Source organism: Equus przewalskii, chromosome X (genome assembly GCF_037783145.1).
Source record: "Equus przewalskii isolate Varuska chromosome X, EquPr2, whole genome shotgun sequence".
Classification (NCBI taxonomy): Eukaryota; Metazoa; Chordata; class Mammalia; order Perissodactyla; family Equidae; genus Equus; species Equus przewalskii.
In genome coordinates this window covers 16648153-16662352 of record NC_091863.1, presented here as the reverse complement: position 1 = coordinate 16662352, position 14200 = coordinate 16648153, and the positions used below count along the sequence as shown (strand labels likewise).

General features: G+C 33.8%; 1 protein-coding gene across 10 annotated transcripts in view; it reads right to left on the bottom strand.

The window, feature by feature from the left end:
• Positions 1 to 14200, bottom strand: part of CNKSR2 (connector enhancer of kinase suppressor of Ras 2) — a 257543-nt gene that overhangs the window by 133964 nt on the left and 109379 nt on the right. For all 10 annotated transcript variants that reach the window (XM_070603410.1, XM_070603414.1, XM_070603417.1 and 7 more), the window contains exons 6-8: positions 11846 to 11965; positions 6155 to 6214; positions 2340 to 2408 (exon numbers count right to left, since the gene is read on the bottom strand). In XM_070603410.1, the coding sequence (XP_070459511.1) occupies positions 2340 to 2408; positions 6155 to 6214; positions 11846 to 11965 (249 nt within the window). The remainder of the gene's footprint in view (positions 1 to 2339; positions 2409 to 6154; positions 6215 to 11845; positions 11966 to 14200) is intronic.

The following is a 14200-nucleotide window of genomic DNA, read 5'->3' as shown; positions in this document are numbered from 1 at the left end:
AGAAACTGGACTCCAACTGGCCCAACTACTGTAGCAGGTAACAGGGAGGAAGGGAGGTTGGAAAGTTAATTTTTATTGAGCTCCTAATGTGTGCCTGGCATTGTGATAGGTGTTTTACATATCTTATTTACCTGAAGGAAAGGAGAGAGTTAGGAGTGGCAGTAAAGTTAAATTTCAACTCCATTTCTGATTCCAGTTCAGCTGATTCAGTACCCCAGTTATGTAAATACTCCCTTTCTCCTTCTCTCACACTTGGCCCCACTTAATCTCTCACTGAATCGTGAGATTTACTTGCATGATTGTTAGAATTTTTCCCCTTTTGCTTGATAATTTTATAATTTTAGTTTGGGGAGGGAGTTTGGGCCTTGAAGTCAGAGCTTTGAGTTGTGGGTGAGTTAAATAATCATTCTGAGTCTCAATTTCCTCATGCACCTTCTTTGTAGAATTACTGTAAAGAGTAAATGACATAAAATATGTCAAGTACTTAACATGATGCTTGGCACACTCTAAGAACTCAGTAAGAGTTGGCTATGGCTATTGTTATAAAAAGGCAAACTGATGCTTAAACAGTTACCATGACTCACATAAAGCCTTACATCAACTTCAGAGCAAAACACTGGAAGCAAGTTCCCCCAACCATCATTCTGTATAGTTTTCAATATTTTAGAATATTCCTGTGATGCAAAGATGTATTTACACATTCTCACAATATTGAAATATCAACAAACCATACAGATTTTATTAGTTCACTTGTAGTCTTTTACAGACTTTCATATTGATGTGATAAACATCAGAATCTTTGCTCCACCAAGAGTATCCTTTAACCCATTTCATTTTTCGTTAGAGCCTGATTTCTGTCCTCTTAGAATTGACCAACTGGAAATTGGTCCAACTATCCAACAGATGTCTTATTTGTTAAGGTGACATTGAAGAAATGGAGGCAGCATGAACTTTAGAAGAGGGAGAAGCTGCCTGTCTACTGAAGCAGCTGCTTTATCCCACTGCCCAAATCCTCATCCTAGGGGACAAGAAACTTTAGTCAGGACAAGCACTTTGTATGGTCTGGAGTAATGAGAACTTTCTCATCATCAAAATTGTCATAGTGTGGAAAGGTTTTGTCGATTACCAACATTCTGAATTAGTGTTAATCTTACACCTACGTGTTTAATTTTTTAAACTTTCATTGACTTTTATTCACTTAATGAACTTATTGAAGAAACATCATGACTTTGTAATTATCAGTGTTCAGAACCTCTCCAAAATATCACATACTTCTCAGTTTATTCAGAGCCAAAACTGAAATGGCTTCTGCTTTAAGGCAGAATCACTGAGAAAGATCAGACCTCACAGGAGTCGTCTTAGCCCCAAAATATTGCCATTCTTTTCAAAAGTTTCTTCTATGACTAGAATATGCAAAAGCAAATTGAGTTTAGGTGCAACAGGAAATATTTACTCACTCTGAAGAGTTAGTGAGCTATAAGTAGAATATTTACCAGAAAAAAACTATTTTTTTCAAATGAGGATAATTATATTAATAATCAGATTATTTTCACAATTTTTTTAAGGCAATAAACTTTATTTTGGTAGAGATAGGAGAACAAAGTAATCAACTGAGACAGAAAATAATCCAAAATGAAAATCATACAATGTTCATTTTCTAAATCCAAGATTATGAAAAATAGCCCTTGAAAATCTACCATAGGCACAGAATGCCGCTGTCATTCTTAGCCTGGAAAGGGATTTGTGAGATTCACAGAGCATGAAAACTTTATGAACTTATTTAGTTAAGTCCAATAGTTTTAGAACTAAAACTGTAGTCCTCTTTTGGGAAATGAAAAGCCAATTCAGCTATTAAAGCTTACAATTTTTTTTAAATCAACATTTAAAATAAACCAATCTACCAGACACTTTAATGAACAAATCAATATTAAAGTAGATGAACGAATGCATGCTGTTACAAAACATATCTACCAGGTAATTCAATAATTTGTAAAATGAAACGTAAAAGTTATATCAAGAAAAAGTTCAATTTGTACATATTGTCACTTTAATTTCTATTCTTAAATTATCATCCCAGTTCATGGGGTGTATAATGTTATCCCGTACCTGTCCATATAGAAATGCATATCTAACCTCAGCCACCACCAATATTTCGTGTTCTTTTAAAACCATGCCTTACATTCCATCAAATAAGAAGAAGAGTCATTCAGTTATTTTTTAAAAGGCTATTCAATGATCTTGTACACAAATAGGCATTTCATTTCATTGGTATTCTTTTAAAGCTTTAGCAAATCTTTATATTAGTTCCTCCCACTGACTCGTAAGGTAATTATACATACCACAGTCTGATGATTAACTTGAATCACTTCATCGCCAGCATGGATTTTCTTGCACCGATCTGCAGGTGACTAAAGTTAACATAAAGGAAATGATAAAGAACATAAGTTTCATCAGTCATTTCCTCTCTCTCAAAGCACTACAATAAGTTCACCACTTTAAATTAGATCAAGAATTTAATTATAATCCTCAAGGAATTAAACTAACAAAAGTGGTTACTAGTATTTACTATATTGTTTGTATTCTCTGTATAACTAATGACAGCAGAAATGCAAAACGATATATATTTATGTTATAAAAGACCAATATGTTTCTCAGAGCACTAAGAGAAAATGAAAATTGGTATTAACCTTTGCAAACTTTATACAGACAACTGTATTAGGCTCTACAGGCAACTGATTCAAAAACATATTTCAGAACATTATCTTTTTTAACTTTGATCCTTTCCATTTAATACAAATAATTCACATTAACTTCAGCGAATAAATATTTTCAAGTACATGCTTATGGTCAGCATCAAAGCTTTGTCAAGTGATGATCAAATCATTAATTTATTTCATCATTAATACCATCAATTCTGAATAACTGAGAAAAGCAAATTAAGAGTTGGACAGCCATTAGTTCAAAATTACATTATATAACACTCTCTCTCTAAATGTCTAATTATAAGAGCATCCTATTTCTTATGCTTCGTATAATGTAATACACTGGCAAACAAAACCACACTAAATAAACTAAAGCATTAACATTTCTATAGGCTGTAACAATTTCATCACTTTTTTCTTTACTACCATAAGAAATTGAAAACAAAAACAAACAAGCAAAAAACAACTTCGAAAAGCTCATTTTGACAAGTTTTATGAAGTTTTTAGGAAACTAAAATGAGATTTAAGATAGAAAGTTTTATAATATTGTAGGTATGGGTAATAAATTTAACATACTATTCTTTATTTTTCCTCTAGTAACTGATTATTGATTATACACATTATTAGACATTTTAATGACAATATGTGAATGGACTTTTGAATATAAAGAAAATGCATTTTCTGAAAAAATAGATTGTGTATTTATATGTGTGTTAAATTTATCTATCAAACACAACTATAAATACTGTAATAGTATTTATTAGTATCTATTGAAAGCTAAAGAAGAATGATACAGTGATGGAATCAGCAAAGTAAAATGCTACTTTTGAGACCCTGGAATAGGATTTACTTTAAAAGTGATTTCTAGTTCCTTTATTTTTTATTCATTCCCAATTTCCAATTATTTTTCAAACAAAGAAGTCTTGAAACAATATTAACCTCAATTCAACAAATCTTAAAATTCACAATAAAATTATATGCCATAGGCTCGAATTGAAGATAAGATGATACCCCACGGAATTTCAGTTATTGAAGTAATAACTCAAGTGTACGATTAAGAGGATAGTTCATCTAGGATGTGAACTCAACCCTAAGAATTGTGTCAAAAATGTACTTATTTCACAGCACCTTTAGGAAGGGGGCATATTACCCAATCAGACAAGTACCATGTAACAATTCGGAAAAGTTTGTAAATCATTACTTTAAGAGAGCTGTACCTATAGAGTCAGTCCCTGCCCTACTTGGTTCACAATTCTTTTTAAAGGAGGGTATGAAAGAAAAGTATCAAGCGAATGGCTCTAGTCAGAATACAAAAGAAAATGATAGTTGGTACATAAAGTTCAAATAAACTAAAGCAACTTTTTGCACAGATAAGTAGGAAATGGAGTAAGTCATATAAATTATAGACTTTCAGTGTCAAAAGAGACCTTAGAGATCATTTTGTCTGAATCTCTCTTTTTACTTAGGAGAAAACTAAGCGACTAAGGCATCGCAAAGCAAAATAACTTACCCACTTTAGTGAGCAGCTTTGCTAAGACTCAACACAAGATCTCCTAATGAGAAATGACTGAGGGTACCAAAAATAGTAACATAATTTCAAGACAAAAGAAGAATTAAATGATGAACTATTAATATATGGTTCGTATCTAAACTACACACAGAATCAGTCTTTCTTTGATCACTCATCCATTTAACAAATATTACTGAGTGATTAATATGAGCAATGCATTATTTTTTTATAGACCCCAGACAATATAGAAAGATACGTTCCTACGAATTCTTCAAGATATAGTTCAAAATCACCATTTCTGTGATTCCTTCTCTGATTTCATTTGGCAGCATTTACCATTTTTTCCTTTGTCCATCTAAACAAATTTCACTACTTGTTTACACAGATAAACCTCTATCTGCACTCCTTAGGGGCAGCAAGCTAGTTTAATTAAAAAATTCTTTCAAGTACAACTGAAATTTCACAAGGTTGTAAACTATCATAAAACAAACAAACAAACAAAAATTCTTTCAATACTCAACCCCACACCTGGAACATAGCAGACACAAAGCAAAGGTTTGTTAAAAGAACAAATGAATAAATAAATGATCAGATGAAAGTACAAATAAATGAGAATGATCAGTGACAAGAGTATAGTTTACAGTATCTTACTGCATTTAAAAATTTTAAATAGTTGACAACATGCATTTAACTGATATTCTTGATCTCATATAACTCTCAGATTTAATACCAAATATAAGCCAATACAGCAATCCAACAGCTATGTATATCATGTGTTTCACCGTTCATAAGACACCAAGAAAAGCAGGGGGAAAAATATCAATAAATGATTATAGTAATAGGTGAATTAGATGAAGAGAATGTTGATTTTTTTGAAGGAAAATGCTGGTAAGATGTTGAGATCAATAGTAACTTGAGATTAACTAATTCCACCTCAGTCTTCTTGGAAGGAATACAGCATAAACATGCAATTTGTCAGAATTTCTAAAAGAAAAAAAAATTCAAAGCTCAGCACTTGCTTAAAAGAGTAGGATGGAAATCTGGGACAACCAAATGGAGGAATAATGGATTATGCTTTTCAAATCTATTACATTGACTGTGTTAATGCCCAACACAATCACTTCACATTTCTGTAGCTCTTTATAGCTTAGTCTTTCACCTTTATTAACTTATTTGATTTTCATAACAACCTAGTGAGATATGTAGTGCAGATGATATTACCTCCAGTTTATAGCTGAGGAAACCAAAGCAATGAGAGGGTAAGTGACTTGCCAAAAATTACACTGCCAAGGCCTGGAGACTCTGACCTACTGCTTGCAGTGGTTCTCAAACTTCAGTAAGTCTCAGAATCAACTGCTAAAACAGAATCTCTTATTAAGAAACAGGCTGGTCTCCAGAGTTTCTGATTCAGTAGGTTTGGGGTGGGGCCAGAGAATTTGCATCTCTAAGTGCCAAGGGAGGCTGATGCGGCTGGTCCAGGGAGGGGCTGGTCCAGGGAGGGATCTCACTGTGAAAACCACTGAGCTATACCATGCTGCCCCTCCGCTGAATTATACTGCAAGTATTCAGAAAGCCTGAGTTATCTGATGTTTCTTTCCTATGAGTTAAGTTTCTTATTATAACTAAACTATTTGACAGATGCAAACGGATTCTTTTTCAGATGTCACAATAACTTCTCATGAACCAGAAAATACTTAACAAAGACAAATCTCTGGCAATGAACAGAAAACATCTGATTTACTTTAAGTAAATAGCTATTCTAAATCAAATAACATGACTGAAATTCTCCCAAAACTACCACTTACTAACTCAGTATGTCTTTTTAGTTTTATCTCCTAATCTGTTCGTGTCCTCAGAAGTCAACCTCAACTACACGAGATACATAAATAGTTTAACAATAAAAGGAAAAACATATCAAAATCTGAAATGTTGTAACACTTACATTTTCTGTAGTTCCAGTTATTACATGGAGGCCATCATATGTTGATTTAATATACATACCCTAAAAAAAAAGACAGCATCAGAAAAAAAAGTGAGGCAACTGAAATGTTTTCAAGTATGTTATAACCTCATCTACAAAAAAGCAAAATAAAATTATCCTATCAAATTAAAATTGCCACACACCCCAGGGATGAATCTATGATCAATAATGATGTCTTTAAACTGCTAAGAAATTCCTATCTGAATATTCTGGTTTCTAAAGTTTGCCTGAAGAAGCCTGTACTCAGCTTAATCAAATAACTACTTGATAAGTGAACTGCCTATGAAACTTATAAAATGCAGCATAGTAATTCAATATCCTGAAGAAAGGACACACCTCACTCCCCACAAAATCCATACTATGTATTCTGCAGCAAAATAAGTTATGATGGGAAATTCAAATATTGCTATGTTATTAGCTTGATACATATTACACAATAAAAAGTAAGTTCCTGATTTTTACCTACAAAAGCGCTTTGCATTTAAAAATATTAATTTCAAAAAGAATTAATTTTAATGAACTTGAAGTCTGAAATATAAAGGATTTAACAATAACCACAATATCATTTCAGAAAAAGCCTATATTTAAGCACTTATGTAGACAATTACTATAATGTTAATTTCCCATACCTTTATGTTAATTACATATTTAGACACTTGAATGTACATGTGTTTTCAACGAAAATAAGTAAGTAAAAAAAGACAAGAAGCACTAAAGTTCATGGTATGGAACTGTTAAGAAGTCACTGGGTAGGTTTTAATTCTGAAAAGTCACTTCAGTAATATCCTATGTCTAAAATGTTGGTATCAGTTCCAAAAATGGCTGAGACTGGATTTTTAAAGTAAAACAAAATGAGTGTAATTTTAAAAGATGTTCATTTACCTGTAAACTCTAGTTTCTTAAATGAAAGCTCATCACTTTATATAAAATAACTAACATTAACAGAAGTACAAACAGAAATTAAGAAACTGGCCACTAGTTCTTGGCTAACACCATATGGCAATATTCAACCTTACACTGGTGGCAAGGGCATAACATACTTACCTTTGAAGTTAATATTTATTCCATTATTCACTGCAAGGTAAATATAATGGTGCTATTATAGAACTTAAAAGAGGATAAGATCCTTGCAATGATTTTCCCCTCAGGAATTAACAAAATGACATCAAACACAGGATCTTAAAGTATATTTGCAAGAGCTAAACACCTAAATTTTGTCTTACCTTTTTTTTTACATAGAAGGATTGTGAGAGGATAAAGTGGAAACATACAGCGAAAGAAACAATATATATTGCTTGGACATACAACACAATCATCACTCATTATTACCTATCACCATCATCGCTAACATCTGTTTGTTACAATGTGCCAGGGATTGTTTTAATTGTTTTACATTTATTTCACAATAGTCTATGTGGTAAAAATTATCATTACGTCGGTTTTAGAGATAAGGAAACTGAGGCACAGAGAGGCTGGGGAGTCTGCCCAAGATGGTGAAGCCAGGTTTCAAGCCCAGGCAATCTGACTCCAAACCAGACTCTCAACCATTAGGCTACTGATTATCACTTTATTAACAGTTAGGAGAGTTGTGCACCTTCACTTTTCTTATTAAAACATAATATTTGGCAATGTAGATATTAAAGTTAAACATTCACTCTTTACCATCTACTCTAAAAGACTAAGACCTCTTTAGCACACATGTACCACGTGGAATGTGGTTATAAAGAGTAACCTGGTTTGATATTTTACAAATTTATTTTAATCACCCATCTCTTCTGACAACTGTAAGTAGAAGTTTATTATATTTCTCGCCACACTTCTTTCAACACTGTGCATTACCAATTAGGAATTAAAGTGTTTGACAAGAGCTCTAAATAATTTCATAAATGATTAGGTCATAGAAAACGTCTAGTATCCTAAGATAAATGCTTAGAAAAGACATTATAGTCATGGGGTTAATAAAAACTCATAGAGATAATCTAGTTATGACTCTGTAAATAAAATGTGTAATTACTGCACATACCAGGAACTTCAAAAATGGCACTTGTAAGCTAAAGCAAGTATCTCATCATTATTTATATAGAATTAAATGTTATATAATTTATATTAAAGCTAATTTTTTCAGATGGATAAAAACAATTTTAAAATGCTTAAGTAAAGAAGGATCTAGTTATGCATACAGAGCTCAATTCTAGCAATTTCATAGTTATGAGCAACAGGATAGAAAGAAAGCAAATTTTTAAAACGCCACAAGAAATGAAGATATTTAGTTTTATGCAATATTTTCATTTCTAATCTCAATAAACCATTTGTTTTAACTCACTTTAATAATCAAAACTGACTTCTTCATCCTTTTTATCTCCCTCTGGCAGTACTAATGAGAAAAATGGCCAAAAGTCAGGCACCAAAAGAAAGTAAGAAAAGAAGCAAGTTGCTTGGACAAGTTTCAAACTAATCATCTTCTGAATAATGAAGAGTCCACAGAAACACATCTGATCACTTGTGCACCTCTGAGAAAGGGTCAAACAGCAGGAGGACATGTAATTCAAATGGCTCTTTTTCTGGAACTGAGACAAATCTGGTGTTCCATTTCATCAAAACCTTCATTCTTCCTACTTTTTTTTTTTTAAACCAATTAATTAATTCTGGACCTGCCTCGAACAGCTCCCTCTTCCCTGCTCCACTTGCCAAAATGACATTTGCTTCACTCTGTCTCCAAATGTTGGTTAACCAACAGGAGCCGAGGCAACCTCACAGGCAAGTCAATGGAATAAGGCATATTTGGAGATAGTCCAAGTGCCTAAATAGTAAAAGAACTCTCTGAGACCAAGAGGCTTCTCCAAGGATGCCCCCTAAGCCCCTTCCTCTCTGTTCATCTCTTGGCTCTGATCTAGTTTCATATGTTCCAATAGCTCTCATTATCCTTCATTTAATTTTCTGCTAATTATTGTTGTGTGAAAGCATTTTAGAAACTATTTTCATGTTTTAATCATAACTAAGCACATTTCCTACCATTCTTTAGAATGGTCAGGACTTTCAAAACTAAGAAATTCTAGGAGATTTGGCTAATTCGGGAGAAAGCTGATGAACAATCTATCCTGTTTATCCAGTGGAAGAACAAAGCAGTTACCGTTTGCCTATGAGAGACGTTGTGTTTTGAAACTGGCAGAAGATTTTCTACAGACGTTTTAAGCTAATTAAATTTCGTTAAAGCTTAGTATCCTCTCACCTCTTTCTAGTTCTTTCCTTCACTTACCATTTACACACTTCCTATGGCTAACTACATGCTAAATGTTACCAAAATCCTCAAAGCTATTTATTTCAAATGTGACTGACTAAACTTGCTTAAAGGTGACTGATTTTTAATATGATACCTTGAAAAAGTCACATAAAGTTTCTATCTCCCCTCTAACATGAATCACAAGAAATAGTTTTATACTTAATTCTTTTTATTAATATTCAACATTTTAGGTTTTTCTTTTCCTCCCCTGGAAATATTTTCCCAATGAAGAATTACTGATGGTCCTTTAAAAAAGGGATTTCTCTAGGTACTTCCAGTTTTAAAGTCATCGTCCTAAACTCACACCCCTCTTTAGCAATTCCAATTTTAAATGTGGGATAATAGAACAAGCTTTTTTAAGAAGTACTTTATTTAGATTTACCTGGACTCAAACTCTGCCACTACTGTGTATTACCTCTATATAATATAGGACAAATTGGTGAAGATCTGTGATTCCATTTTCTCATTTGCAAAATGAGAAAATACTCTATAGAGTTGTGAAGAAAATACCTGGTAAATGATAGGCACTCACTTCTTTCTTTTTCTCTTTCAGCTCTTCCCCAGACTAACCAAATCTGGTTCTTAGCATTTTTAAGTTCGTGACTATTCCAAAGATTAGACCCAGATCTATCTCTTTCAAATTTAAAAAATAAAAGACCTTTATTTAAAAACATCAAGATTTCATAAAGTCTATTAGTTAGCATTGTGTTGACTCACTTCAAACGGTTATTTTTTTCCCATGATTTCAGTGGAAATTAGAGGAAAAGATCAGGCTCTTTTCTCAGAACAATACCGTCCTCAGAACTGTAGACTCAGAGCTAGAGAGAGCTTTAAGGATGATCTAGTCCACCCCTTCCTGCCCCCAACATTCTACAGATGAAAATATCAAGGCCCCCATCTTGCCCAGATCACACAGCTATAGTTTATGTACGTGATTTGTATTCAGGTGTCCTGACTCCTAGTCTAATATAACATAGTATTAGTTCAGAATTTCCCACTCTACAAATCATGCTTAAAGAAATTCCTTTCCTTTATAACTACTGAAAGGGGAGATACAGAAAGAAAAAGCTTTAATATTACAGGTTGAAAGATGTTTTAAATAAAACTGGACTTTGTAAAGGTAACCAAGAGGAATTTAAAACTGTAAGAATTTAAAATCCTAAGTATTACTGCAAATAAGTTTCTAAATGTTAGAAATAAGCTCTTAAAACTAATCAAAGTTAGATACAACACTTATGGGTTACAATGATGACATACTTGCTGGCTACGTCTGAAGTGCTGATTTCCATCTTCCCAGGAAAACAATAATAAAAGCCACAAAAAGCTCAAGGAACTATGGTTACCCAAAAGTAATTTGCCAAATATGAGGAGAAAAGGCACTCTATCGACTAGATGGCTTCAAAATGAAAAGCCACTGACTGGTGGCTGATGAAGGCTTTACCCTCTAAAACATTTATATATATACATACAACTGAAGAAGAAAAGTCACATAAAAAGTTAAACCTGCTTAGAGGTCTTTAAGATTATCTGAATCAAATTATTAATCCAAGTTTCCAAGATTTCTATTTTCTAAAATATCATTAATGGTATTCTTCGAAAATGCAACTACAGGGAGAAAGCAGAAACAGTGCAGCATCAAACTAACATGTAATAGTTGCGTAGTAGGTAAGATGTTCTCTAGCCAGTTTCTTATTTTTTGTCTCTCCCTCATTAATATTAATTTTATATGCTTTCTTTCTAGAAAAGTATTAAAGAATAAGTTCTCACTTGGGTTAAGTTTAGAACCAATACAATTTTTAATCAGGTGAACAAAATATTGAAGATAATTATCTTTATTATTACATAATAAAAAAATACATCTCATAGATGGTAGCCTAGTGTTGGCAATATTCATCATCTGCTTATTCACCCTTATAAGAATGGATGTGAGTTATAAAGAATATTGAGTTTATTTAGCTTACACAAACTAAGGGAAGAAAGACCTATTAAAAACAGAATAAACCAAAGCAAAGCAAAACACCCACTTGCATAGGCAGGTAACATTGTGGATCTTAATATAAAACTTTTAACTTAAACTTCCTTTAAACCTAAGGAACTTTGGTAGGGGGTGAAAGAACGTAATAAAAGGTAATTTATTACCAAAGTAAACAGGATAATTCAGAAATCACCATTTTAATTGCTCTCATTTTCATTTATCTTCATAAAACTTCTTATCATGACAAACTCCTGCTACCTTAACTCCTCTAGAAAAAAATACCAAAATGTTCAAAGTTCATTAAAATTCATGGATTCCCATATTCGGAGGTTGCTTTGCCCACATTATTAGCTGTCCACTCAGGAATAGTGGCTTTCATCAACTTAGTATCTCTTACCAGCCCTTCACTTGGTTTGATGTTTGCCAGCTGAATCACTTCCAGGTGGGCAGACTGTGAAACAAGAGGATCTGATGACAGGGATATGATGTGGTCACAGACTCCAGAAAGAGTTTTACACTAAAAGCAAAAAAAAAAAAAAAAAAAAAGGAAAAATCATGGTAAACACATCTTGTAAGTAATATATAAATCATTTTGTCACAACCTTCCTTTTTACAAGGAAAAATAAAAGAAACAGTAGAAGAAAGTAGTTGGCATTTTATTCTATAAAATCTATATAAAAAAGGTATTCAGGTGAAAGAAATAGAAACACATACAACACATCTATATTCTATATTATGGAAAAGAGCTATACATCCAAATAGTCAAGAAAGTTATGGCATGTTTTGTTTCTATTATTTGACTCATCAGACCTAAAATAAAATGATTGTTTCTGAACAATCTTAATAATCCGAGAACTACTAGATAACAACCATCTTATTGAATTGAATTCAATAAGTTCAAAAACCTTGACGTCTTTTATTTCAAGATCAGAAAAGTTAAAAAAAAAAAAAATCCAGCCAAGGCCCAGGGAAGATGACTCTCCCAAATCTGCTGGGTGAATTCCTCCTACTTACTCATCTAGACTTTCTTGCTCAAGGTTACCTTTGTATAAAGTTTCCCAGCTCCTCCAGGCAAAATGTGGCACTCCTTCAATCCTACCTTCTCAGCGTTCTATGAACAGTCTAAAATTGTAGGATAATTCTGAAGCCCTCTGAGGCAGGGACCATGTCCTACTCATCTCCGACTTCTCTCCCTCCCCCTATCCCCACCCACCACCCACACCAGGTAGACAGATCCTGGAACATATAAGGCACTCAATACATATGAGTTAAATGAAGAGCAAATGAGCTTTAACAATCAGTGGAGTGGCTTCACTGAGGACAGATAGCTAGTGCTTCAGTTAGGATAAATCCATTCGTGCTGATATAGAATTGATTTAAAATATGTTACATCCATAATGGTATGTTTTGACTTAGACATGGTCAAATCATGAAGAAAGTAGAACATAAGTGAATGAAGCTTGGAATATATTGTCCTAAAATATGCTGGCCCTTAAGATGCTTCACAGACTCTCATTGTACTTAGTGAAGTCTGATGTCCATCATTTGAGGTTACTTGTTTTTCTTGCCTTAACTGTAAGAGGAGCTATTATCTTGCAAGAATCAAGCTATCTTCTATCTCCAACATGTTACATTTGTTCTGTGACCACTGCATTACTCTATCATAAGGGAGACAGTTTCTGCCTGGTCAGGTTATGGACTTTTTATTTGCTGCATTCTGTACCGGGCTCAGCTTCTAAAGACAGAAACCACCAGGTTAAATTTCCCTCCCTAATCGCACTTCTGCTTTTCACATCTGCTTCTCAAGACTGCACTTTTATTGTGGCTATCGGCCCCTAACGATGGACATTAGCTAGCATGATACCAATATCCATGGAAAGAATATGGGCTTCGTTGGTATGAAGACAGATGTGGGCAATCACCACACTGCCAGTTACTTGCTCTGCGACTGTGAATAACGTATTTTATATCCTTGAGGCTCAGTTTCCTCATGTAGAAAATGGGGCAATAAAAATTACTTTATATGGTTTACACGACCGATCAGGATAACGCATAAAAAAAGACACTAAATAAACGCTTATTCTCCCCCTGTTGCTTTCTCTATCCTCAAAGGGCTTAATTCTTACTCATGGAATCAATTATCTCATTATTCTTAATTACATGGCCTTGTTGACCATCTTACAATGACCAGTAATCATACTGCCTGCTCACGATGGAGAGTTCCCATCTCTTTACTTTCTCCGATACAATGAAGGTATTTTCCCTGAAGAGCTGCTAAGCAAAGTGCCAACAGGAAGACCACCTCCCAGAAATAGGGAAACCTCCAGGGCCAGCTTGTGTGCAGTCGCACAAGGGCTGCACTCAGTATTATGCTCTGCTGTGGCTGTCTTGGAATTCTCAACTGTTTTTGAACAAGGGGCTCAACATTTTCATTTTGCACTGGGTCTCACATATTACGTAGCCCATCCCGGGACCCCAGTCTCTGTGTCTGTGTTTTCTTTTTAAATTCCTCTTAAAGATATTTATCAGCAGCCATGGAGAAAAGGACAGAACGGCAGCAGTTAACATACAAAACCTGGCTGCAGTTCAAATTACTGCTGTTTGACAGGAAGAAAAACACTTTGGGGCAGACTTAAACCTTTTAACTATTCCTTTCCTCCCTATTCCTTTCCTCCCACATGTGGTTACATTTTCATTCTTATTTTCTCTTTATCTCAAGGGAGGAGATAACATTGTTAACTTTAAAGAGTTT